This window comes from Streptopelia decaocto (genome assembly GCF_964273445.1).
Source record: "Streptopelia decaocto genome assembly, chromosome: 1".
NCBI lineage: Eukaryota > Metazoa > Chordata > Aves > Columbiformes > Columbidae > Streptopelia > Streptopelia decaocto.
In genome coordinates this window covers 41,183,331-41,211,119 of record NC_138663.1, presented here as the reverse complement: position 1 = coordinate 41,211,119, position 27,789 = coordinate 41,183,331, and the positions used below count along the sequence as shown (strand labels likewise).

The 27,789-nt window shown below is 49.7% G+C and overlaps 1 protein-coding gene across 2 annotated transcripts; it reads right to left on the bottom strand.

Annotated features, from left to right (window-relative positions):
- Positions 1-96: 96 nt before the first annotated feature.
- On the bottom strand, positions 97-27,441 carry SREBF2 (sterol regulatory element binding transcription factor 2). Of its 2 annotated transcripts, none has more exons than XM_082076283.1 (19): positions 27,238-27,441; positions 22,538-22,930; positions 21,079-21,260; positions 19,785-19,925; positions 17,801-18,022; positions 16,731-16,845; positions 16,342-16,523; positions 15,377-15,569; positions 13,894-14,075; positions 12,947-13,220; positions 11,419-11,588; positions 11,039-11,207; positions 10,278-10,398; positions 8,676-8,785; positions 7,250-7,382; positions 5,978-6,146; positions 4,224-4,409; positions 3,510-3,621; positions 97-2,868 (listed from the first exon to the last, which is right to left on the bottom strand). In XM_082076283.1, the coding sequence occupies exons 1-19, from the start codon at positions 27,317-27,319 to the stop codon at positions 2,648-2,650; spliced, it is 3,357 nt and encodes a 1,118-aa protein (XP_081932409.1). In that variant the 5' UTR covers positions 27,320-27,441; the 3' UTR covers positions 97-2,647. The 2 variants fall into 2 exon arrangements, with proteins under 2 accessions (XP_081932409.1, XP_081932410.1); XM_082076284.1 differs by having other exon boundaries at positions 22,541-22,930.
- Between the last annotated feature and the right edge of the window lie 348 nt (positions 27,442-27,789).

The window sequence follows — 27,789 nt, the reverse complement described above, 5'->3', positions numbered from 1 at the left end:
TTGGATGTCTCTGAAGGACGTTTCAGGCTCACCTATGCTTCAGAGCAGCTGCTGGGTGGGATGAAGAAGGCTAAGAAAAAGAGGGCAGGTGGGAGGTGGTGGTAATGTTTTCCTTTATTAGGTAACAGATGCTCATGAGCCCTGGAACAGGGTTTTCAGACAGCAGATATTTTCCCCGGGGAACCTCCCCACCACCAGTTTCACCTTGTATCACAAAGCATCCCTACTCTGAACTCCATGTGGATAAATAGACTTTCTTCACATAATCCATAAAACCATTTTCTCCCACCCGCCAACAACAACAACAAAAAAGTTGCAGTATATACACACACATATAAAAAAGTTGTAGGGAGAGATGGGCAGCAAATTTATGGACAGTGTAGAAAAAAGACAGGACAAAGAGCCCTTGCCCTGGAGGGGAGAGAAGTACCAGCAGTGGTGGGACCCTCTGTGGATCATGCTATGAGCTACCAGGGTTTCAGCCCAGCAGCCTCCCAGCCCCAGCCCACCCGTACTCACTGCAGCCCAGTCCCAGGACTTGGTCCACCGTTAAGTGACAAAGTGAAGCCTCAGTATCTCTGTTTTCCCAAAGCCTCACTTCCCCTTTTACTAAAACACAAAACTTCCCACACGCTACATGCAGATCAAGGGAAACACAAAATAACTCAGATGTTGACCACAGGAAAGAGTTTCTGTATTTTAGGAAAAACCCATGACCAGGAAGTAAGTGCGAAAACCACTTAGGAAAAGTAGGAGGATGGCATCCACCCCCCCAAAAAATGGGATCACTGATAAACTAGGAAGCTTGGAATGGACAATCAAAACCCATCCAGACCCAAGAGCTGTTCTGCACACTTAGGATACCTGCTCAAAGAAGTGGCTGCCGCCACCAGAACCAGAGCATCCCATACACTGATCAAAGACACACAAGCGCAGTCTCTCCCCCTGAACGGATGAGGTCCCCTCCAACACACAGCAGCACAGGCTGCTGGCCATTGGGGTTGGGGGTCCACCAGCTATTCCCCAAATAAACTGTGGCAGGGAGGGAAGTGTCTTCTGGTCCCCACGCTTTTGTTTGCAGCATTAGCCCAAGGACACTGGGAATGGGCTTTGCTGGGAGACAGGTTTCTCCCATAGAAAGTGAGACAACAAGCCCCCATCTTTTTCCTCTCCTGTTGGGAGGCGCTCAAGCTCTCATGCTTCTCTGCAAAAGCTGGATACATGTAGAAGCTTCTTGCAAAACAGCCCAAATTCTGATTTTACAGGAGGAATGAGGCTGTGTGGGTCTGACTGGGACAGGATAGGGTTGGGCTGCTGCCCACATATAAGTACTTCTAGCTGCTGATACAGAGCACACGCCAGTCGTGCACAGGGAGAAACTGCTGCCCATCCACCAAAGGCTGGTTTCCATCTCTGCACGTGTGAGATGGCAGCTGCTTTGCACTTCTTCGGAGGGATGCAACAGGAAAGGCAGAGCGAAAGGGGGCAAACCGTTCCTTCCCTGTCCCTGACCCACCTTCCCCTCTCAGAAAGTCACAGGCAATTCAACACCCACCAAGTCAAACTGCTCTGAAGAGCAACAGCAACAGAGCTGGGAAACTCACACCCTGAGCCAGTGCCTCCCAGTCCCTGCAGGAGCTGTTGGAGGAGGAGAAACACCTGAAGACAAGTTCTGGGACTGGGATTTGAGGAAAAAAAAAAACCAACCCTGTCTCTAAAAATTGTTTCTGCATCAACGAAAAGGCACCAGAGAAGCATTTGCCCTTCATGCAGCGTGCAGGGCGCTGCACGTCCACCCCTGCTGCCACCCGGCACCAGGTGACCAGGGACTCCCCAGCCTCCTGCGGGGCTCTGCGTGTTGTAGGCTGCCACAAATGCAGCCTCCTGCCAAAAACCTGAGGCAGCTCTGATCATGGGAAGGAGACAAATGAAGTGGAAAGGAAGTGAAATCTGCTGCATCGTTCCCTATGTTTTTGTAAAGCCACAAACACTCCTATAAAAAACCTGTATAAAAACGGTAGAGAAATTTGCCAGGCAGTACTGGCCCCAAGTGATACTCCCAGAGCACCTCTGTAAAAGTGAGGTGTAGGGGGCCTCAGTGAAAAAGCAGTTTCCTGACATGCACAGCTCACGGAAAGCTGGTGCCTTCCCCCCTCTCTCAGGAACAGCCCCAGGCCCCAGTAGCCCCCAGGACAAGCCCTGAGAAGACCCTCTGCCCTCCCCAGAGGCTGCCATCCGCAAAGGTGTTTGGGAAGGCAACAAGATGCCCTTGAGGACAGACACGGGATGTGTCACTTCTCTATGCCCTGGGCTTGCAGGCTTCACCACCCAGCAGGGATGGGGGTTCCAGGTTGGGGCAGCGCTTCCCAACAGCAAAAACCACAACTAGACAAATTTCTGCTGCAGCGCCTGAGAACAAGTAAGGAGGATAATAAAGCTAAACCTGGGGCAAGTTTAAAAAAAAAAAAAAAAAAAAAAAAGAAAACAAAACACAAGAAAATAAAACCAAAACCCTCCCTCTCCCACCCCATCATGATCCCACCAGCACAGCCCTAACCTAGCACTTTTTTTTTTTTAAGCTCCGGAAGGGAAGTCCAGGCTGATGGTCCACCAGGCTGTCTTCACACAAGGTGGCCCCACGCCAGCGTTAGGAGGCGGCAATGGCTGTGCCCCCACTCAGCTTGACAATCATCTGCTGGCAGTCGTTGCAGGAGCGCTTGTCTCCCACCTTCTCCAGGGTGCGGGCGGCCTCAGCCAGCAGGACAGCTCGCTGGCCCGGGGAGGAGAGGAAGGAGAGGGGCAGGTGGCGGCAGGCCAGCAGGATGGCTGTGGCTCGCTCTCTCTGCCCCGGCAGGGTGTCCAGTTCACCTGTGCACAAAGTGGAGGGAGAAAGCTCATGATGAAGGTACCATACGTGGGTAATGAAACCCCACCACGCAAGCCCTCGACTAGCACAGACATCTTTGGCTGGCAACCCCAGTGGTGCCAAGAGTGGGGGGCAGCCTGCGGACCCTCAGGCAGCTCTTTTATGCCAGCAGAGAACAGTCTGGAATCGGGCAGGGACTAGCAATGCTGTCTTCTACAGAGACCATCCATTTCACTTCACTTCCTAGGGCTCATCCCAACACCAGCACACACATTTGCCCATTTCCTTAAACCTCCAAGCGATTTTACAACCAGCACAATGTCCCTTGGCTCCCTCCTTTAGGATTCCTGGCTTCTGCCTTTGAACTGACCACCCCAAACTCCAGCCTGATAAGTTTCATGCATGTGTGGCTGCACAAAGCCCGATGTTTTCCAGTTTGTTCGCCAACACCTCCAGTCCAGGGCTGGCAGCTCACGTTAGCCATCTTGTAGAGAGCATGGCAGAAGCATCACCATGAGCCACAGGCTGACAGAAGCTGGCTATCCAGCACCTCAGACATAGGGAAGATGCCATAATGCGGCAGCTATGCCCCCCCAGAGCGCTCCCACTCCCAGATCCACTGCCTGCAACCCCACTGGCTGACCTTGCTTGCTGCTCTGCGGTGTGCGTCGCCTCAAGCTGTGCTCCAGCAGCTGGTGGGTACGTGTTGGGCTGGCACCTGCCATCAGGCGCACGGTGGCCTCATGGAGGAAGACCTGGAAGGGACGGCAGGACAGGGGGTGAGAGGCAGGCTGGCACGGGGGTGATGCTGTGGCTGAACTGCGTCATCCCTCAGCCATCACATTTCAAGAGCAGAGAACTAACACCCTGATGGCAAGAGAGACCCATTTCCCACTCCTCCCTGATCTTCCCACCTGTCTCTGGGAAATTTGCAGGTCAGGGCAGCCATGAAGAGGGGACAAAAAGCTTCACACATAACTGTGAGTGGCCTGGAAAGGGACAGGAACAAGAGCAGGGAACATGGTGGAAAATTGGAGAGGAACTTGGCCAAGGAAGCCTCCTTCCACACTCCCTGGATGGACTGACCCAGTCTGAAGCCACAGTATTTGCTTGGCATGATGGCTTTACAGGTAGAAACTAAGGCAGACATCTCCCCACATGCACCAGACTCCCTCATCACCCGTCAAGAACAAGTTTGGAGGCTGCCGGTGGCAGACTATCTTGCCCCAAGTGCCCAACCCACTCAACACATGCACACTCTAAACTTCCATGGGCTGCAGCTTCCCCGTCCCCTCCCCGCCCCCACGAAGGGCTATAGCTCTGCTGGAGGTGGAGGGCAGGGGAGGCAAGCTGTCACCTTGCGATAGGCAGGCCTGAAGCTGTGGGCCAGCTTACGCAGGCTGCCCAGGTCACGTTGGAAGCCCGTCAGCTCCGGAGCCGAGGCATGGTAGGTCTCACCCAGGACCTGGCTGGCGTTCGCCTGCTTCTGCCACAGGCTGGTGCGGAGAGAGAGCAGCAAGTCACAGGCCAGCAGCTGGATCATCTGCAAGAGCCAGGGGGCCCGGGCACACATGCTAATTAACACAACCCATCAGGCGAGTCGCAGGACATTTGCTACACATATGCCAACGCAGCATGTGGGAGGGCGGCTGTGGCACCTCCTGCCCGCCCAGGGGCACTTCCCAGCCCTCCCAGCCCAGCTGCCCCACCATGATCAGCCCAGAGAAGAGAAGGCTCCGGGGAGACATTATTGCAGCTTTTCAGTACTTAAAAGGGGCCTATAAGAAAGATGGGGAAAGACTTCTAGCAGGGCCTGTTCAGATAGGACAGAGGGGTAATGGACTTAAACTAAAAGAGAGGAGATTCAGGCTAGACATGAGGAAGACATTTTTTACAATGCGGATGGTTGCCCAGAGAGCTGGTAGATGACCCATCCCTGGATACATTCAAGGCCAGGCTGGATGGAGCTCTGAGCAACCTGATCTAGTTGAAGGTGTCCCTGCTCATGGCAGGGGGGCTGGACTACATGACTTTTGAAGATCTTTTCCAACCCAAACTACTCTATGATTTTATGATTCACCAAATGGAGCAGGACTTTGCCTTTTGCCCATGCAGTGTCTCTGGGGCCTAGCACTGAGAGGTCCAGCCCATGGAACAAGCCCTGGGCTGTGCCTGAGGAACAGCTGTCCCCTCCAGGACAGCCAGCATCCTCAAAAGGCTGACCCCAACCCCAGCCCAGATAAGAAATGCCAAGGGGATATTGCACCAGCAATGCCCTGGTCTCCTGCAAAGGCTGTCCTATGCAAACAGGGGCACCACCTAGCAACAAAGACAGCCTTGCTACTTGCAAAGAAAACAAAACAAGCAGCCTTGACACAGCCCACAGCGGCTGCCCAAATCCCTTTTCCCCATCTGCTGCTGCCCTCTAGCATTGCTCGCTGTCCTGGTTGCTCTTAGGGGACTCTACCTGAGCTGCTGAAGCAGAGAGTGCCTCTGTACTGCACTGCAGGAACATTGCACAGTTACTGCCACAACATGCAATGCAACTACAATGCACTACAGCTGCCACCCAGGAGCGACAGAAGGGACCAGAATTGTTGTCCCATATGCCACGCAGCAAAGGTCCAGCTTTAGGTAATCCTGGGAAGGAGAGAAACAAGCCCCACACAAACTCGGGAACAGCACGACACAGTCTCACTTTGCGGTCAGGGTTTGAACACTTGAGTGCTGCCTTGAAACAGAGTAGACTTAATGAGGTCCTGCTTTACATGTGTCAGTAGCTTCAGCTGGAGGATGGAGATGGATGCTCTCTGTGGGCCAAATTCAAAGTGGTCAAAGCACCAGGGTGACATGTACTGGCAGGAGAGGAGTGGTAGCTCAGCTGAGACCATCCTCAGGGAAATGATGTTGTACTTGCAATGCTGCTCCTCCATACAGCAGGGGCAGAAAGGCGTCAATGCCCTCTGGAAGGAAAGGGAGTTTTCCCTCTACTCCCATTGGACACAGGATGGATGGAGAATGCAGATGCAATGGAGAAGTGATACACCTGCAGCAAGCCCAGCCTGACAACCAATACAAACCACGCGATATCCCAGGGCTTATGGCTCTTACATTGTTGAGGACAGTGCTGGAGGCACTGCTGTTCATGTTGAGGCTGTTCCATAGATGACCGCTGGCCCTTTCACAGTGACTCAGGGAGCTCTGCTGTCCATCTGCCTTCCCAGACAGCGAGGCCTGCATGGCTTTACACACGTAGAAGGTGGCTTTCACCAGGGCATTCCTGAAAGAGAAAGAGCGCTGCTTTCAAGCAGTACTACAACACACTGCCACAGGGCAGCCCCAAGAGCTGAGCTCAGGCAGCAACCAGCATCAGCTTTCACCCTCCCGTCTTCAAGGGCAGAGATATCACCATTTATTGGAGAGAAAAAAAAGATGGAAATTGTTCCTCACCTACACAGACTGCACATAGAAATGGAAGGAAACTGGCTAAGAAGCTTTAATGTAAAATAACCATGATGGTGACAGCAGCCTTTCCATCAGTGTCTGAGTTCTGTTTGATTTTGGAAGGTAGTGGGCTGTGTAGTTAGAATAAAGCCGAAAGACATCCCTAAAAAAGCATCAAAAGGAGAGTGGCCAGCAGGTCGAGGAAGGCAACTCTGCCCCTCTGCTCCCCACCTGCAGTCCTACATCCAGCTCTGGAGCCCTCAGTACAGGAAAGACATGGACCTGTTGGAGAGGGGCCAGAGGAGGCCACAAAAATTATCAGAGGGATGTAACAGCTCTGCTGTGAAGACAGGCTGAGAGAGCTGGGGTTGTTCAGCCTGGAAAAGAGAAGGTTCTAGAAAGACCTTACTGTGGCCTTCCAGTACTTAAAAAGGGCCTGTAAGAAAGATGGGGACAGACTTTTTATCAGGGCCTGTTAGGATAGGACAGAGGGTAATGGTTTTAAACTAAAGGAGGGGAGATTCAGGCTGGACATGAGGAAGAAATTTTTTACAATGAGGGTGGTGAAACACCAGCACAGGTTGCCCAGAGAGGTGGTGGATGCCCCGTCCCTGGAGACATTCAAGGCCAGGCTGGACGGGGCTCTGAGCAACCTGATCTAGTTGAAGATGTCCCTGCTCATTGCAGGGGGTTGGACTAGATGACCTTTGAAGGTCCCTTCCAACCCAAACTATTCTATGATTCTAAGCAATTCTGACACTTCCCATCCCTAATATCAGCCTGCAAGCTTTAATCTACACATTGACAGCTGAGCACAACATGTTATTGCATCCCAGAGCACAAGAGGTGTGTGATTACAGAGCACAGGGCAGGGGTTTGGGAAGAGCCACCCCCGTTTAGAAGGAGCGGGGTTTTGGAAGCCATAGGAGGCCTACGCACTCTGACATCTCCAGGGATTTCGGCATACGCTCCACTTCTGTGAAATGTGACCTCACAGCTGCATCGTCGCCTCTGAGCCACCCGATTGTCATGGCCACCGCTGCTGACCACCATCTACACACCACATCGGGGCCTGGGAAACAAAAATCAGAAGCTGTAGCCCAGGAGAGGACACCCACCTCCTTCCCACTGGGAGAAGCGGGCAGGTGTCTCGTGCCTTTGCCAGTGCCTTTTGCCAAAATGGACGCTAATGAGCTCAAAATGATCCCATGGGAATGCAGTCATCCAAGTAAATGCTGAAACGTGCCACAGGAACGCAGAGGCACTTCCAAACAGCCTATATCTGACCACAAGCAAGTGGTTTGTATCCTGAGTTTCTATATTGTCAACAAGAAATTATCCCATTTGCTTGTCTAGAAATCTGTTTACTTTCTTCCCAAAAATGATCTCCACTTACCACCCCGTAGTAACAATACCACTCATGTACACCATACTACCTTGGCACTAGCCACCATCAAGCCAATAAACCACGTTCCCGATAAAACTTCCTTCATTATTCAACATCCCCCGCCCCAAACTTCCCAAAGCCTACCTAGGGCCAAAGGACACAGGCTCTGCTACTCTGACCTGCTTTTAAATTCCACGACAATACTGCCCAAACACACCAAAAAAAAAAATCCTTTGAAAAAGAAAAATTTAGTTTCCCTTCTATGTTTGCTCCATAAGTTTCAGGTACAGCACGGTTAGTCTATGCTCAAAGCTCCAGCAGCATCCCAGTGAACTGCCAGGTGCTGGTCTGTACCAACACCAAGCAAGATGAACACTCCAGCAGCCTGCTGCCAGCCAAGTCCAGATGAGCACACAGCTCACAGGGAGCCTACAGTCCTCATTGTCCCACTAAATATACACTAAAGGACCAAACCAAGCACCTCCCAATAGATGCCCAGAGCTTGCCTACAGCAGAGGCTGCAGGTCTCTGGAGACTGCAGAATATACATGACAGCTGCTGTGAAAGTGAGGTCACCTTGTATTTGGTCCAATAGATAATTAAGTGGAAAAAAACCTTCCTGTACCTCAACTGCGATACTGCTATGCTTGATTGTATGCTACACCCTTCCTCTTGCTGTGCATTGCCAGGAGCAAGCTCTCAGGTGAGGGCGCGAGGTTCAGCCTGGGATGTGCCCAGCAATACAAATACCAGCAGTTCCACCTGGGAACCCAGCATTCCAACACACAGATGAATTTACGAGCCTTCCCAACCGCCCTCTTCAAGCCTGAGCCGCTGTACCACACTGTGGTGTGCTGCTGCTCAGCAACCAAGTCTCACTGCAATGGCTGCGCTTCTCCTTGCCTGGAATGTGAGAGGTGGAATACATAGCAGTGGTAGTTCCTGCAGCCGGGAGAGCTTCAGTTCTGCCAGACTTACCCACAGAAGACTTGAGCACAGAATTGCTGGCAAAGGGTGGGGCTCCGCTTCCCATCGAGTCCAAGAAAGAGTTGAGCAGTTTCAGGTACTCCATAGCACCGGAGAACTCACTGAAACAAGAAGCAAGGCAGACCTTTGCTATGCTGTCAAACAGGACATACCAAAGCCTGAAGGCATTTCTCATATAGTCACAAGGCATTTTTAAATAACGTTGACCCATCAAACCAGCAGAAAGTTCAATCTCTATAAGTAACACAACACTCTTGGACTGAAGAAACACATAAGGAGACCAGTGCAGAACTAGAGTCAACACTGGGAGTCTCACCTCAACCAGAGATGCTGGACATGACATATGTTACAAGCTGATTACAGGCTCCTTTTTGATCACTGCCACCAAAAGAGGCCGAACTACATTTCTGCAAGTGACTATTTGCATATATGCAAATACGTATTAATGTAAGTGACAACATGTTCATAGCGTTGGTCAGAGAAAGCAGCACATGCGGCAATGATCTGATTTCCTGGGACGTGCTAGAGATGAAGATCTTGAGCTCCCCCCACAGATGGACACAAAAAGGCTTGCTGTGTCACTAAAGGTGGCCCTTCCCTGAGACAGGACTCCCACAAGTGTGTAAGTGAGGTGGATTGTCAGTACAAGTCCTGCTACCTTCTCTCATCATCAACACCAGCACACCTGATCACAAGCATTTGTATCATACAAGCAATTAGACCAGACCTGCTCATTTTCTGCAATGATAGAAAAGATAATTGGAAAAAAAAAAAAAAAGCGCTAGATGTGCAATATTTTTCCCACACAGGTAAGGAAACTGGGTTATCTTCCCATTTGAGGCTTTACCCACACCTTCTGGGGACAGGATCGTAAACAGAGCTTCCCATATATTTACATAGCATTTGTCTGGCACCAGCAAATCTGGATATGAGCTAGAAACAGTGCAGAATTGCTGGCTTCCCACTGAGTCCATGAAAGAGCTGGATGTGGTTCAGTACAACGAGCCACTCTGATTGCCACCTGTCAGCCCCTTTTCATTTGGTCACAGATCTTGCAGAGGCCAAGGACAATTTCGGCCAACATCATCTCTCCTGCTCTTGCCATGTGTCAGTTTGATTTTTCAGTGCTGGTAAGCGTGATGCTTTGTTGAGTTAGGAGAACGCCTTCACGCACAAAATCATGAGCTGGTGGGCTCACTCTGACATGCCAGACCTTCATGCTCTTAGAGCCCTGGACATACTATTCTGGTCTACAGAAGCAGCAAGTACACACTAATTTTAGTGTTCCTCAACATTAAGCTTCATCAGAGCAAACACCATCCATCCAGTTCAGGAAACAACCAGCACTACACCAGCAGACACCAAAAACCCTCCCCACACCTGGGTTCACCTTGCACTTAAGAGGGTTTTATATGAAGAGGCAGAGCTCACCCTTCTAATAAGCTGTGGCGGCCATCCTTACATTCTCATTTCAAGTCTTTAACAAGGACAAACCACTCAGTTTCCCCCAGAGCACTCAGTCAACAGTGACAAGCTTGATGTCAGAGCACACAGCTGTGGTGAGCACTCCCCAGCGCAGCAACACAAACTCACCATGGCTCCTCCTCCTCTTGTCCCGCCACCTCCTTCCTAGCCTGAGGCTTCACGAGCGAATCCACTGCTCGTTCCAGCAGGTTCTCACAAAACGCCTGATGAACTTGTGCAATAGGATCCGCTAGAGAGGAAGAAAACCAACCAAACCATTTCACAAAAAAAAAAAAAAAAAAAAAAAACAACCAAAACCCACCACCACCACAACAAAAAACCAACCAACCAACCCACACACACCACGAAGAATCAAAATGTAAGAGCAAGAGAGGAAAAGAAGAATCAAAATGCAGGAGCAAGAGAGGAAAAGAAGAATCAAAATGTAAGAGCAAGAGGAAGAGCAGTAGAGGGAAACTCTTGAGAAATTAATGCAAAGTTTTCTAAAGACTCAGTTCTCAGGGCATTTTTAACTCTTTATATCCATTTATAAAGCTTCAGTCCTTGGTCAAACATCTCTCTGGCACTTCAAACACTCAGCAAAACAGCAATGACGCTGCTCTGCGGAGGATGAACCTTGGTCTCCCCCAAAGTCACCCCCAGACATTCAGGGCCACATCCAGGTTGTGTTCCAGCATATAAAGACACAAGTGGGATGACAATACAGTATAAACAGGGAAGAGAGCCAGGTCCTGCAAGCTGAGGAGACACGTCTCAACTCCTCTTGCCCGCCCATCAAGACTACAAGCTAGGTGGACATAGAAGAGACACTCCCTTTGGTCCCAGAGGTAGAGAGCCTGCCAGGCACTCGGGACACAAGCAGCTCTCACCAGGGTTCCTCTGGGTGCAGTACAGGCTCTCCTTCGCAGCAGACCTCACCGTCCAGCTTCGCTCCACAAAAAACTTCTGCCCCAAGGGGTGGCACAGCCAACGCAACGAGTCAGGAATGGCACTGCGCTCCGAGCTGCACAGGCTTTGGGCCTGGCTTAGGAAGTAGCTCTGGGAAAGGAGAAGCTGAGGTTGAGAACAATACCCAGGGAACAGCACACACCACCGAGGACAAAGGCCATATCATAATTACAGCTTGTATCATAATTGCAGGCTGGATTGTAATTGTGGTGCTTGCAGATGACCTGAGCTACGGCAATGTCAGCTTGCAGACCTTCCTAGAGCTCTGCTTGGAGGTGGGATAGAGGAGGAGACAACTCACCGCTAAGAAGCCAAGCTTGCCTCCGCAGCGGGTTTTCAAGCCAACCGCAGCCGTCAGGTGGATTTCTGCCATGGTGCTGGGTGGGATCTTTTCTTCTGCGCACTCAGCCAGATTCACAGCGCACAAGGCCATGTGCAAGCCTGAGTAAGCTGAGCTGGAAGGAAGTTTACCTGCACCAGGAGGGAAAGGAACTGTTTACTTTTAATGCTGTAGTACCATCTACTAAATACTACTGTGATTTGCAGGGCTACTGTCCTAAAGAGACAACGAGAGCCTCATGACATGAGATGTTTACAAATACTAGTTTGTATTCAGGCAACAGAACAACTATAACCAAGTCTTCCCTCCACAGATAAGAAGGTTGCTATCCATAGCTCTGCTTCTGCAAGAAACCCCTGTATAATTAAACCAGTTAGGATAAAAATCAGCAAACTTTGCCTTGCTACATTCATCACTATCTTAAAATTGAACTACATTGCAGTACACACCTGTACCTACACAGATAATATTAAGAACAAGTACTTATCCCTGGTGGCACAGAATCATAGAATAGTTTGGGTTAGAAGGGACCTTCAAAGGTCACCTAGTCCAACCCCCTGCAATGAGCAGGGACATCTTCAACTAGATCAGGTTGCTCAGAGCCCCATCCAGCCTGGCCTTGAATGTCTCCAGGGGTGGGGCATCTACCACCTCTCTGGGCAACCTGTGCCAGTGTTTCACCACCCTCATTGTAAAAAATTTCTTCCTCACGTCTACCCTGAATCTCCCCTCCTTTAGTTTAAAAACATGACCCCTTGTCCTATTGCAACTGGCCCTGCTAAAAAAATCTGTCCCCATCTTTCTTATAGGCCCCTTTTAAGTACTGAAAGGCCACAATAAGGTCTTCCCCAGAGACTTCTCTTCTCCAGGCTGAACTGGAGGCATGGCTGCAGTTTGCACAGAATAAGGCAGAAGGAAGTTTAGCTTGGAATTCTGATGCACTCAGAGCCTATTAACATTGCAAATGAGTTTGCCAAGGAAATGGCAAAAACAACTGTTCACAAGGAACATTCAAGTACTTCCTTAGCACATGTGCACACGCCCAGGTTTTCAAAGCGTATCAACACCAACTGGCAATCTGCGCTCTACACAGCTTGAGAAATTTAAGTTCTTCCGGCAATTAACCCCAGCCTTGGCTTCCACATCACATACCCAAGTGACAGGGATGAAACAAGCCCTTAACAGCAGCAAAAAGTGACTGGACTCAATCAGCTGCTGCTTGGGAGAGACTCTCAGCCACCCCTGTGGACTCAGAAACACGTAACTCGAGACACGGCTGTTGCTTCGGCCATTCTTACAGGACTCTTTTATGGCATTTACTTGTCATGTTTTAGTAAGTGGCTCCCAGAATCTGTCAGGATATTATCCAACAGCAGCCCTTCCAGAGGAGAGAGGCCGTAGTGCTCTCCCTGTACCCCCCAGGACCAGCTCTGAGCCTCCTCATTTGGCAAAGTGAGGAGGACAGCAGATCTGCCACCTCCATTCCTACCTGTAATGTGGAGCTGGTGGAGCTTGTGATACGCCAGAGCTGCATCGCGGGCACTGGTCTTGGCCTCGTCCTCGGAGCCAGCGGTGGCCTCCCTTGCCCGCCACTGATGAGAGGTCCTCTTCAGCAGCCACCGCACCAGCGCCAGCTTCTGCAGGCTGTAGCGGATCACGTTCCAGGACAGGCTGCAGGCCAGGTCCAGGCGGGAAGCCGGCAGCGCTCGGCCGAGAACCGACAGGCAAGTCTGCAGGTTCGACGCAGCTGCAGCAAAATCCCCCTGCAAATAACAGAACAAAAGGTTCAATGGCAAAAAGCACCATCACAGAGACAACTTTGGGACCTCCTTGGCATTGGGAGCAAAACAAACTGATGTGCAAGCTAAGACAAGAACTTTAGCTGAGGGAAGTCAGCCTAGTGCTGGTAAACGTGAATGCGATTTAAAGCATCTTCAAATCTGTCCCTACACATATCTTTCCACACATGGCTCTGATCCTGCACTGCCTGCACGATGCATCAGCACTAGGTGAAAGGAGCTTTCTGCCTTCTCAAAAAACATGCAAGTCCTCATATCAGAACCCAAATGTTGCCTCAACAATGGAGATGACTTCCAAGAGGCTGGAGGACATCAGACAGACACAGCAAAGGCCAGATTATGGAGAAAAAACAAGACCTTGCTGCCAAAGATTGCTATGAGATGCAGCAGCAAGGGACAAGGACAGAAGTGAGGAGCCTCCGCCAATGATGACGTCCATGCCGCACTGATTTATGCTGAGGGAGGATGGCAATGAGCTCAAGGCAACCCAGCACCAGCTTCTCTGAAGTCAGGCTGGATAATCCACTCGAGGAACATCACATACTTGCAAGTGCTGAAACACCACCCTATGGGGCCACATTTGGCCACAGCCCCTCCTAGAAGATGCGTTTGATGCAAAATGACAAGTCGACTTTACCCGTGCCAAATCCAGGTCCGCTTGCTTGCGGTGCCTCCAGAAGGCGACCGATGACCTTGAGTGCAGCCGCGTCACCGGTTCTCCATGCACAAGGAGCTTAACGAACACGCTCAGGACAATCACTCCGTTCACCAGCCACAGGATCAGCGTGGGCATCATCCAGCCGAACCAACCACCCACATCTACAGGGGACATCCCAAAGGGACAGCTAAGTGTTAATCTGGGCACTGAAAGCCCAGCAACAGGATGAGCACAGACGCAGAAGGATGTCTTGCTACGCTTGCCACATGTGGTATCAACTTTTGCAAAGATGGCATTTAATCAGGAAACACCAGTATCAACAGTTCTTCATCCAAACTCCAAGCCCCAACATTCCTAACTAAATAAAAATAGTTATTTTTACAAGACTGATTTATAAAAAAAACTGAGTTGGCACTTAGTTTTCCTAGAATATATAAAGGGTGAGTGCCATGAGGATGGAGCCAGGCTCTTCTCGGTGGCAAACAATGATAGGACAAGGGGTAATGGGATCAAGCTGGAACACAAGAGGTTCCACTTAAATTTGAGAAAAAACTTCTTCTCAGTGAGGGTGACAGAGCACTGGAACAGGCTGCCCAGGGGGGTTGTGGAGTCTCCTTCGCTGGAGACATTCAAAACCCACCTGGACATGTTCCTGTGCAACTTCACCTAGATGTTCCTGCTCCAGCAGGGGTATTGGACTAGATGATCTTTTGAGGTCCCTTCCAGTCCCAAACATACTGTGATACTGTGATGTTCTGATTTTTCTATCAGATACACTCAGGGCTAGTGAATACCTTCGGTGTCATTTTCCGGTCTTAATTAAGTTCACAAAGCAACACTGAGGAAGCATATTCATCAGTCAGGAAAATGACAGCATGCCTACAGAATCTCCTGCCCTCCGCTAAGCTGCCGAACTCTGAACTATGAATATTATTAAATAAGTGTATTGAACAAACCAGTTGCAAGACCCTATAGCAAGTGTTTCTGAAGTAATTATTCACCTATTAATTCGTTAATAAGTTACAAAAACCAGTCAGTTACGTTAAAAACAAATAAAAAGTGGACACGCCTCAGAGATCAATGAGGACAGGAGGACCCCTTAACTCTGAGCCACTTTTCAAGGGTCTGTCCTGAGAGCCCAGACCACTGGGCTACAAGTGGGTGCCCCTCACCTCACCACGCCGAGCAAAGGCTGGTTTGGCTCTAGAAGAACGCTGGATGTGAATGTAAAGGGGAACTGTGTCCAAGCGCTGTCAGCTGGCTCTCCTCCCACACCCAGCCCTGCAGTTACCACCCCTCCACAACCATTCAACAAAGGTTGTACAACTCCCTGAACACACAAAGCCATCCTACTGAATCAGGTCCACCTTGTGACCTGCAGCCGTCACAGCTGGAGAGGGTCTTTAGGGAGACCACATAAGCCTGGCCACATTCTGTGGTCCAAACTACTGTAATTCATTACCTGACTCGATGGTCAGCACGTTCCTGCCAGAGCCGTGGTGCACCAGGCTGTCAGACTCCGAGGTTCCTCGGGCATCCAGGAGGGACGTCAGAGGATTGAAGGAAAGGCAAAGGAATGTGAGAGCACAGAGGAGTATTCGAGAGCGATCCACCATACCAAGGGCCACAGGAGAAGAATCAGGCTCATCTTTAACCTTCAAAGGAATAGGAGTGGAGAGAAGGAGGAAGAAAACTGTTTACCATTCCGTAGAACAAAAAAAGCTTATGCCAAGGGAGGGGTAGGGAAGAAGGAGAAACAGAACATGTTTCAAAATTTGCTGTTAAGATCAAGATCAGCAAGAACACCAGTGAAGCTTTCCCTAGCTTAGCAAGATAAGGATAAAGTATATGAGTGCCTTCATCCTTCCTCTGCTTCCAGTCACCTCAGTTATCATTAACTGGATCCCTGGTTTAGGCTAGGATTAACCTTTGCTGCCCTAACTCTTTTGAGAATTTTCCAGGAGATGCTTCTGTGATATCCACAGAACAAAGCTGACAGCTGAAGACAGCTAACAGCTTTCTGTTACTGTGGTAATTTATGGTTTCATTAACCACAGCTGACGTCATCATCCATTTCCAAGTTCTCCTGCTTTATTCACTGGACATATGTATCCCTGGAAAGCCACGGGTTCTCTGGGTCATGAACACACACTGTATGTTCACAGAGACTCTCCAGCGGCTGAAGACCAAGTACAACTCTTCTAGCAGCTCAGGTACGGCTCAGCTAATACAGCTCAGGAAGTAGTGTCGATCATTTAAGAACAGATAAGACCCATTCCTCATGCTTACAAAGAATCTCTGACCCCTACAGATCCGTTTGCCAGATGTCCGCTGGTTCCACTCTTGAGAATTAGGAGAATTTAAATTCTGGCCCTTATGTACCCCTGAAGTAGATGCCTTGAATTTGACAAGTGAAGTCACAAATACCTTTGCATCATCAAGGAGAGGGCTTCCCGGCTCCGAATCAATGGAATAGGGAGAGAAGCCAGCTTGGGATCCCGAGTCAGAGGCTGGAGGAGACATCAGCAGCACGTTCTGGTTGAAGTCATCTATCTTCAGATCCACATCGTTGTCAACCAGGCTGCTTAGGTCAATGCCCTTCAACAGCTCTGCAAAAGTCACAGTGTGTTACGTACATGTTTCTCAATCCTGCGTCCTGCCAGTGTTGCTCAGGTTGGCTCTGTCACCTGGAGGAACACCGGCCACTATTGACACCATGTGCACATTATCCACCTCTGTCAGGGATAAGGAACTGTACAAGGCACTCTGTGTTCCTGCTGACCACCTTCCCCTGCCACACAGCCTCCACAACTTACTGTTTTTTTGGTTAGCCAGCTTCAGAACCATGTTCTCCTGCCTCAGCTTATGGTTGGCCTGCTGTAGGTATTTAATGTAATCAATGGCTTTTCTCAGGACTCCAGACTTGTGCATCTGCAAGGAATTAAAAGGTACAAAAAGCCGTTAATATGAAGAGCATTAAAGGGTCACTCCTGCTTGTGGGGGTACCACAACCCTTTGTATCATGTGGCAATAGAAAAAAAAGGGTGTAAAGGACCACTCATTAGCTGCAAAGAAACCAATAGCGGGGCACACTCTGAGCAAGGCATCCAACTCTGAAAGGCACACAAGGACTGGGGCTTCTCAGGGATCTTACGAAATTAGTGTAATGGAAACAGACTAACATCCAAATTACAACAGAGCTCATATCTAGGTTTCAGCCAGAAATAGTCCTTTGAAAGTACCATGGTTCTGAAATGAAGTGGCTTTCTTCTGGGACAGAACAAGCTGCCATCTGTTAACCATTCTTCACTGTTTAATTCTGAGATCAGTTGTTCTGTCCTTGCCTCACTCCCTTGGCCATCCCCATGAAAATACTCGCTTCTGGCCGCATGAGGGAAAGTGAATAGGACAATGCTGAATACATGGTACAAAAAAGTTCCTTATATTTGAGCAAGCAGGAGTTTTCACAACTCAGTATCTAAAGTAAACAAACTGGAAAGCTCTGTAAACCCTCATCCCTACTGCAGTCACATGGGAAAGGAAATTTAAATTAAGCAAGCTCTGGTTTGGCAGTTATCAAAACATCCACTTGGATATTCTACCTAGAAAGCCTACTTAAGTTAGACCTGACATAAGAACAAATGTGTAAAGTATAGTTTATTTTCAAGAAATAGTACCACTAGCATAGCAAAATAAACATTTTACAGATGACCCTTCCTGAATACAATTATCAAGTTTTCCATTGCACAAGTGTTTCTCACCAGTCTTATCCCAATACACGTGCACTAACAGTCACTTGTACCCAACTGCTTCATTTGGCAGAGTAACAAGCACCTGAAGACAAAGAATTTGTGACACTAGATTTGCTCTTATTCCATATCTTTACCTTGGCATCTGTCCCCATGACAAGGTCCTTCAGCTCAATGATCTTGTCATTTATGGATGACCGGTAGCGCTTTTCAATGATGTTGTGAGTTGTTCTCCTCTCTCCTTCTTTAGGTGGTTCTGGTTGCTTGACACCCCCAGGAACTTGTTTGATAGGCACCTTTTCTTGTCCCACCATCACCGGCATTGTGGTCAAAATGGTCCCATTGCTCCCAACAAGGGTCTACAAAGACCACGCGTAACAAGCGTCACGAGCAATCAGCCAACTTAGATAAGGATTATGATGGTAAAAGAAACAGGAGTACATAAAAGAAGAATCAGGAAAAGCTTGTACAGGTCAGAAAAGAAGAGATATGCCAATTTCCTCCCATCTTCCCTAGCTGGCACAAGCATTGGCACAGCAGCACGGGAAAAAAAATCTGCCATTCTGCCTCCCAGCCTGGCCACCAGGAAGTAAAAACATCTCTTGTTCTCCAAGAGCATGAAACACTCTTCCATCAATACCATGCCCTGGTCATCCACTAAACAGAGAAAGGGACCAAGGCTCCTACTTGCTCCTACCATCCTTACACCCCAAGTGTCTAAATCCACCTTTCCCGTGGATGAATAAAGTCAGCAAATAAACAACAGGCAATGCTACTTCCAAACTGGTAACAGCAATGTTAGAAAGGACCTGACTATGGAAAAACAAACCTTGGTTTGAGCAATGCAGTTGATTTGAACTTGATCAAACAGAAAAAAAAACAGATCCGTAAGCTATAAAAATGCTTTAAGACGAAGAACTAAGGCAATGAGTGATATACGCTGGCATGAAAAGCTCAGACTTGGACATCTAGATGCAGGACAAACTATTTACATCAAAATAAAGCAGTATGTGCTCTGCAATAAAAGATGATGAATCCTATCAGAACAGCTGCACAGAGGGGCTTCTAGGACAGTTGGAGTAAAGAAAGTTTAGACCGCTTAACCCAGCAAAACAAGATTGAGAAGGGTACATGTGTTCCCTGAAGTACACCAAGGGTCAGGGAAGTGGTTATGGAAGGGAAGACTAACATAAATGAAAGTAAACTAGCCATGAGCAACTTCAGAAACAATTTTGATTCTGAATCAGTCTTCTAATTGGGATATTATAAATTGAGTTTCCTTTCAAGCTGAAACTTGACATATAAGTGAATTTAAGTCCTACATCTTTCCTTGGTGAATTTCAACCAAATTTATGTGTGTTCAAAATGCTTTACAGGTTGTGTCTCAAACAGACATGATCACATAAGCCTCACCTCTGTGTGAAAATGTCACCTTAAAGCAAGCAGGTTAATTGAAAATTTTAGCCTGGCTACTGACAAGTATATAAGAAGTCTACCATACTATGCAAAAGAAGTCAAAAGTTAAGTCCAGACTTGCAAGTTTATCTGCCCAGTAAATACTTGAAGAGATATCTGTTCAGAATGCACAAGATCGTAATAAATGTGTCTTTGGGGGCACAAGTTTCTCGGAGTTGATAAGAAATGGAGACCATGAAGCACAGCTGCCATCTCGAATGATTATGCTGAATCCTCACTGCAAATGCCATTTGAAAAGTAGCTTAATTAGTTTTCACATTCAACATACTGCTATTAGACATTACTGAGGGGGGGAAGTTCTACAGGTATTCCAAGTTAGCTTTCACCTTCAAGTATCTTCCAGGGGTTAAAAACTGGATGGAATTTTTAGGTCATATTCCTCTCCTTGTAACACCAGAAAAAGGTAAATAGAAACATGCCCTTGGTCTTTGCTTACTGGCCATGGGAGGCTGCCAAAAAAGTACAATCTGTGTGTTTAGCCTTGGCAGAACCAGAGTATTACTCACTCTGGACATGTCTAGAGCAGTCCCCAAAACCCCTCCTGTTTGCACTGCTGCAGAATACTGAAGCCCAAATCTCTTCCTTGCGTTAAGAGGAAAGGATGTCAGTGAGGAGAGGGAAGGCAGAAGAAGGTCCATCCGGTACCTGCAGAGCCGTGGTCTGGATGGGCGCAGTGAGCGCTGTCAGCGCTGGGTTCTGAACCGCTGCCACAACGGGATTCCCGTCCGCTTTCAGGGTTGTCAGGACAAGGGAGTCCGTCTTTATGATCTGAGGTTGGACCAGAACCTGGGTTGAAAGAGAGTCAGAGGTGAAGCGGAGAGCAAGCACATATTTCTCTGCTGGTCTCAGTAGCCAGAGGTAAGCAAAAGCAAAAGCTGCAACTTCACATCTCAGCAGACAGCAAAAGAGCAGGGCAAGTATTTCTTTCCCCTTGTGCCCAGCATCACCAGGATGGTTTTTGTTGGCCCGTGAAGCAAACTCTGACCATGAGACAATGTGAACAGCACTGGAGGGAGAGAGGCAGAGGAACTACCAGGACGTTGGTTTTCAAATCAAGCACTAGAAGTAAACGAGTATGTATGAACACAAAAGAGCTGATGGAAAAGCTCCCTTCCCCTCTCCAATTACACATATAATTAGCTGCCTACATTAACTGTTTGAGTACTAAGAGTCTAACATGGCTAGGACAGCCTGCTTGGGCAGATACCTGTAGAAGCTTTCCCCACCCCAGTTACACTGAAACGATCTGTACCATGAATATCAAGCAGAGCAAAACCAAGTGTAGTTATATTGCCATAATAAATACCTCGTGGACTCTCAAATACAGAGAACACCACAGATAGCAAAGTACAACTGAAACTGTCATATTGAGAGTCTCCTAGCCATAAACGATTATACCTAATGCAAAGAAACAAAAGACTTTTCCAGTCTTGGGCACATCTAAAAAAAAAAAAAAAAAAAAAAAAAAAAAAATCACATGATGCTGTAGCAGCAGCAGAACTGAAAAAAAACGATCCAGTATCAGGTGGCCCTTACACGACATGACAGAGGTGGTGGACTTGCAAAGAAGTAGGTAAAAGTCAAAGAAAGCTTGTTCAAGTAAGGTTTCCAAACCGGTTTGGCAGCACCAGGTTACAAAAATATTTTAGACTAAGCTTAGTTATGCAGGTGTTTTAGCAAAAACTGTTTCCAGATGTCACCCACCAAGTCACATCACGGCTCACAACAGGGACTCTCACGTGTGACTTGCATGAAGTAAAATGCTTCTGGAGCACAGGCTGGCTAGAAATACCTCTTGCACATAAAAATGTTGGAACAAAAGCAGGACCGCCAGTGCTACAAGCTTTGACACCTTTCCTCTGGCAAGTCAGGAGACCAGACCCACATAAGCAATTTCTTCTGCCGCTGGATCCCTGTATCACTCCCCATTTCTACTTACTGGAACCTGCTGGACCTGTGGTGCAGCAACTGTCTGGACCGTGGCCGGTGTTAAGGTTTGGATGGTGCCGTTGGCCGCCTGCGTGAGCACTCGCTGGGCCGGCACCGTCTGCACCTGCTGCTGGATGGTAACCGGCTGCACCTGGGAGGACGTCACCAGGCTCTGGACTTGAGGCTGGAGAACTGAAAAGCAGAAGAGATGTCAGGAATAAGTCCAGAAAAACAGGTCTCCATTCTGGAGCCTGCAAATGCTCCTAACTTCTTCCCAGAGCTTCTCGGTAGGCAGCGTTCATCTAACACATCCCACACGTTGGGAAGCTTCTAGCTCCTTTGGTGCCTCCTGCAAGAGGACACTGCACCCAGAATAGCAGCTTTCCAGGAGGCACAGAGAATCAGCTAAGAGAAAATAAAGTCAAACACCTTTGGTCTGATAGCACAGGACTCATTACTTTAGTGACATTTAACATGGTACATCATAGACTCACTTTGGTTGGCCGAGACCTTTAAGATCAGCAAGTCCAACCATAATCTAAATCCAGCACTAAACCATGTCCCTAAAAACCTCATCTACATGTCTTTTAAACACCTCCAGGGATGGCAACTCAACCATTTATCTGGGCAGCCTGTTCTAATGCCTGACAAGCCTTTCCAGGAAGAAATTTTTCCTAATATCCAACAGAAACCTCCCCTGGCACAACTTGAGACCATTTCCTCTCATCCTATCACTTGCTACTTGGGAGAAGAGACCAACACCCTCCATGCTACAACCTCCTTTCAGGTAGTTGTAGACACAATAAGGTCTCCCCTCAGCCTCCTTTTCTCCAGACTAAACAGTCCCAGTTCCCTCAGCTGCTCCTCATCAGACCTGTTCTCATCCAACCAGCACTTGCCCACTTCTGCTGATCTGGGTGGACCCCAGGATCATACTTATCAGGTAAAGAATCGATACTGACTGAAGAGGATCAAGACAGCTGGCACTCACAAAGGAAGATGTGGTCATTGATAAATATGCCTGCAACCGTCTCTGCTCAATGCAAGTACTGCACTTAAGAGTTTGGTAGTTAAAATGTGCCTTCATTCTGGACCACCACATCAGACAGGGTTGCCGACAATCACTTCTCAGACATACTTTTATCAAGCCTCTTGAGCCACAGGAGGGTGGCTCAAGAGAGGAGAGCAGCAAGAAGACAACTTTTGCAAGAGGTCACACAAAAAGACTTCAGATCTCATTTCTGATGGTTTCTCATGCTCCCCCAACTCCAAAGCCCCATCAGCAGGCAACGGACACCCCACAGGCAGCACCGCAACAAAAGGACCATCAGCCTTGTTGTGGCTGAGGATGCTTTTGGAGTTGGAACACCAACACCATTTACTGCAAGTTCACCATGCACACCCCTAGCCTGAACACCCCAAAATCACGAATGCACCGTGCACACCCATAGCCTGAGCACCCCAACTGCTACCTTGGAAACTCGTGGCCGCATTCTGGTAGATCACCGGCTGCTGGATGATCCTGGTCTGTGGAGCAGAGCTGAAGGTGGTGGGTGCGATCATCACGGCCTGCTGCTGGAGCTGCGGCTGCAGCGGGGGCCGCGGCTGGAGGAGGGGGGCCGAGCGCGGCGGGGCCGGGGGGGTTGCCTGGGCGGCTTTGACGGGCAGGCTCTGGAGCTGGGGGGAGGCGGGGGGCAGCGGGAAGGGCTGGACCTGCACCTGGCTGTACCGCTGCCCCTGCGGCTCCAGGGTCCCGCCGCTGCTGCCGCCGCCGCTGCTGCCGCCCTGGAAGGTGCCACACAAGTGATCCGAAAACAGATCTGGGAAGTCGCCTGCTTGGTTACTGACGAACTGCAGCATCTCTGTGAAACAGAAGAAAACGTGTTCAATGCTACTTTATTGCCCAAACACTGAGAGTGCTCGTGCACAGAAGGGAGCTCTGGGTCCTTCAAAACCTCCAGAGAACATATCACACCAACCTAATATTTCCAGAGAGAAAGCAAGAGGTGGCCAGCAGCAGGACACTGCTGCCGCTGCTCAGGGGGAAAGGCAGGACTCTCCTGCAGCACCTTCCCAGACCACAGGACCAAAGCACAGACTAGAACTTAAAGCTATCTTCAGTTTATCTAAAATATTAGAGTCTTGTTACATCACTGCTCCAGTCTAATCCATGCAGAAGGAAGAAACGAAGCACCTCTGCAATTCCAGCCCTAACTGTTCTCCCACCCAACTTTTAGGGTGCTTTCAAGCCCCTAACCCTCCCTGCCCCACTGAGTATCTGGAAAATGAAGAACTGGGACAAGAATTCATCTTAACTTTTACTTTCAAGCATATCAGAAATTTAGGGGAAAAATACCACTAAAGTAAACAACACTTTATAGAACTGTAGCAGGAGAAATACATGCACATGTTTAAACTACCAGGTTTTTTTATGCCTATTGATCCCCTGCCTGCAATCTCTGTAGAGCAGTTTCTCCCCATCCCACCTTCTCCAGGATTTTATCAGCCCACATCAAGAGGCTCCTACCACAACATCTTAGCTCTCTCCCACAGAGGAAAATATCTCACAACCAAGAGATCATTGTTCATAAGTGAAGCTTCCTCTTGCCTCCACCTAATCCAATTTAATCCAATTACACACCTTAAGCTACCTGAGCGCTCCCCCTGATCTGTGCGTGGGCGGTGTTGTGAGGAGTCAGACATCCTTTCCCCACCCCACGACCTGCCCATGCTGCACAGGCTCTTTCTCCGCTTTCTGAAAGTCCTATTCATTTTTATTTTTCTGCCAGTAGAAAAAAAAAGGGAGGGGACCCACAAGTATAATGAAGGGTTTATAACTAAATAATTAATTTGGGTTTAGAAAGTAGAAAATAGATTTCTGATTCATAGGAAAAAATACGGCAAAGGGCTCCTCACACCAGGAGCTTTCTCATCCATAAACCCGAAGGATGTTGCTGCTGTGGTTTATGAAGGGGGTTTGAAGAAGTAAACTTTTCATAAAATGTTTCCATGGAAATTGTCCCAGCAATAAGAGGGCCATTAATCTGCTTCTCCAAAATGCCACCCACTCATTATCCAATTAATTTGTCTGTCACTCCCGAGACAGAGCAAAAGGATCGTCCTCCAGCCTTCTTGCTCCCTCGACAAATGTTTCACCATACTTCTGTATTTCTACGATATTACTCTTCTTCCCTTCTGACAGCAATCTCTCCACACCCTTGCACACATTTAAGCATTGACTATGACCATAGCTCTTAAGAACTTGAGCCTGTTGCATGGAGAAGATGTGTCCTCCTGACCTATTTATAACCCAACACTAAGTGGGGACACGCGGTTCCCCAAAACAGAGTGACAGCCGCCCTCAGGGACCAGCTGGACCAAACCCTTGTCTCTGCTTTTAACTAGATGAACAGAACATTTTTTTTTCCTAACACAATGCCTCAGTAAACTTTCACAAAACATTATCAGAGCAAGGAGGTCTGTTTAAAGATTAACACTTCTGCATAACATGTAGATGGATATTAAGCAGCTTTTCACCCTCCAACTGACTACAGCTAAAACCATCCCAAATAACCCCCAACACGATAAACTTGATAATCCCAACTATGTACTTCTCAAGCTCTTCATCTGATGGCAACACTATTTCACTATTAGACAGCACTACTACAAGTAGACAATAAACATAAATTGGATGAGATTTGCTCTGGAAGAGCTAAATTTCAAGCATAGTATTTTAAGGAACATTGTGTTCAACACAGCAGGTTTAATATCTTATTATAAAAACTACTCTTGCTCTCACAAGTTAAATCACATCTTTATCACAGACCAAATGCAAAAAGTCTAATGATTAATTTTTTAAAAGTAGACTGACAGGGGATCAAACCCACTTCTTTCAAAGTGTTCAAGAGCCTTCCTAGCAACAAAACAAGGAAGATGAAAAGCAGGAGAAATAGCAACATCCAAAATCCAAATCCCTCCCTTTTAAAACACCTTTGACTACACAGAGAACAGAGCAAGCGTCTGCACTCGCTGTTAGGGACCTCGGGAGCTTTTGGGGGACAGCTCTCAGTGACAAACCCATCGCTGCCAGATCACCCACATCTTTCATGGCAAGGAGGTCTCGGTCCCTAATGCGGAGTGAGATGAGACTGCAGAAAATTAGCCCAGCCCAAGGGTAAAAAATGTCAACAAGGTGTTATGAAACCACGACTGAGCCCACTGAGGACACCTGCTGCTTGTATCAGCCCAGTGGGCAGACACCTGGCAGCAAGGCAAGGGCTTCGGCCACCTCTCCTAGGTGGCAGCTCAGAGCCAGGCTGCTCCCTCACCCTCCTGGAGACGAGGAAGGGTGGAGAACCCAACCCTGACAGAAACAACGCTGAGCCCAGACGCGTGTCATACCTGTGACCAAACGGAACCCTGCCCTCCGGCGTCACCCTTGTATCCGTGCTGGTTGAGGAGCTCACACTGGGACAGGAGGCAGAGCCAGACGCCTTGAGCTCAGCACTGTGACCCCCAATCCACCTCACAACCTCATCCCGGAGCACAACCCTGGTGAGCACCCACATCCCAGAGCAGCCGGCACATCCCTTAGACCGGTGTTGCTCCTCCTCGAACACCCACACGGCAAGAGGTCAGGGTCCCTCAGCCTGAACGGGAGAGGAACACCAAGGCCCACCAACACAGAGACTTAAAAACCAAATCGAAACCTTTGCAGAATTTCAAACCCTGAGAAGAATCCATGTCGGAGCACAGAAAAAGCAGGACTGTCACACACCTCCCCCCCCAGGAAAATCCACCCCAGGAGCCGGGGAGGAAGGTGAAGCTCTTTTTCCCCGAGTTACTCATCGCTCTGAATCACACCTCCCTGGGCACACAGCGGGTCAGAGCCAGCTCCAGGTTCATCAAAATTCACCTCCGTTTGCACATAGATCCTGAGAAGTCACTACATGGTGCTTAAACAAGAGCAAACAGCACCTTCGGTTTGCACCAGCAACTTTTCAAGTGATAACTAAGCCCCTACATTCTTATAAACCATATTCTTCTTTTACATATAATGAAGAAATAAAAAAAAAAAAAAGGACATTTTGCCCCTAGCTACACTGCAAATCAATTGCAATTAGAAATTTAAAAGCACTAGTTTAATTTTTCTCTCTCAGCTGCTAAACAGGGATGCTTTAGGCATCACCACTCCAGCCTGAGCCAGGTCCCTGTCTCCAGCCCACAGCGCAGCTCATCGAGAAACTGTATTTTTTGTGGGTTTTCAGGAGCTGTTTGGGAAACATGGAACAAGGTGTCACAAGCCGGCGCTTCGTTTTGCTGCACTTCGGTGGAAAACCTGGATTCGCTTGGGGTCTGAGCTTTGGCGTTGATGGGGTGAAGTTTTAGTATTGCACGGCGGGGCAGGGGTGAAAGGGAAATTTAAGCAGTTAAACCTGTTTGGGAGGGGGACGGCAACGGCCCTGTCCCACGGGCACCAGTGGTGGCACAGCTCCAGTGATCATGTAGCACCGACTCTAAGCAACCCACGAGGAAACACGAGGGGAAAGCCTGGGCAGCACCATTTACCCCCTGGCTCTAAGGCAGGAGACAAGGTAATCACTTTCTCCCACCCTGCCCCGTGTCGGCAACGACCATGCGTGGGAGAAAGGGGCAGCAGCTGCGTGGGCTCTGACCCCAACACAGCTTCTTGCGGTTACCGCCTCGCCGCCCCCCCGGCGTGGGTCAGCCCCGTAAAGTCGCTCAGAAGCGCAGCCCAGGCGGGGCTGGCCACGGGCTGCCCATGCCACGCGGGGAGACACGCGTGGCTGCTCGCCAGGCGAGCGCTGCCCAGCGGGACGCGCCCCGCACCCCCCGCACTCACCCACCCGGAACAGGGGGATTCCCCGCTCGCCCCCGCACCGCGTGGGAAGCCCACCCCACGAAGCGGGACCAAGCCGGTGCGGTCCCCACTCCTAGGGGGGACACCCCACGCAGCGAGACCCAAGAACCATCCCACCCACGCACCCCACACCCCCCCGGCGGCACCAGCAGCCCCAGACCCGCGTGGGGAGGCCATGAGAGCTCCCTCGACCCCGCGTGGGGAGCCCACGCGCGCTGCCTCCCCACCCCCTTTCCTCTCTTTTCCTCTCTTCTCCCCTCCCTTCCCCTCCCTTCCCCCGGCGCCCACCGTCGATGTCGCCCAGGGTGAGCTCGTCTCCCAGCTCGGTCAGCGTCTCCATGTTCTCCGCGCCCAGCTCGCCGCCCTCCATCCCGCAGGTCTCCGCCGCGGCCGGGCGCCCGGCTCATGAACCGCCGCCGCCGCCCCGGGCGCTCAGGCGGAGGCAGCCGGCGAGCGCCGCCGACCCCGCGCCATCTTGGGCCGCCCTCGGCCGGCCGGCGGCCCCGCCCCCCGCCTGCCCGCGGGCCGCGGCGGCGGCGCGCGCCCCCCGCGGTTTGTTGTCAATGAGACCAGGTCGCCCCCGGCCAATCGGCGTTCGCGGCGGCGCGTGGTGTGATGGCGCGTCAGCGATCAGCAGCTCTCATTAGCATAGGCCGCCCCGCCCCGTGCTGTCCCGCCCCCCCCAATAAAATATTCATGAGGGGCGGGGCGCGCGAGGAGCGCCGCGCAGCGCTGGGCGCGGCGGACACGCGTGGGAGCGGGCGGAGCGCTGCCGGCTCGCCCTCTGCCCACAGTACACCCGGGAGCGGGCAGAGCTGCTGCCCCCGCGCCCCCAGCCCG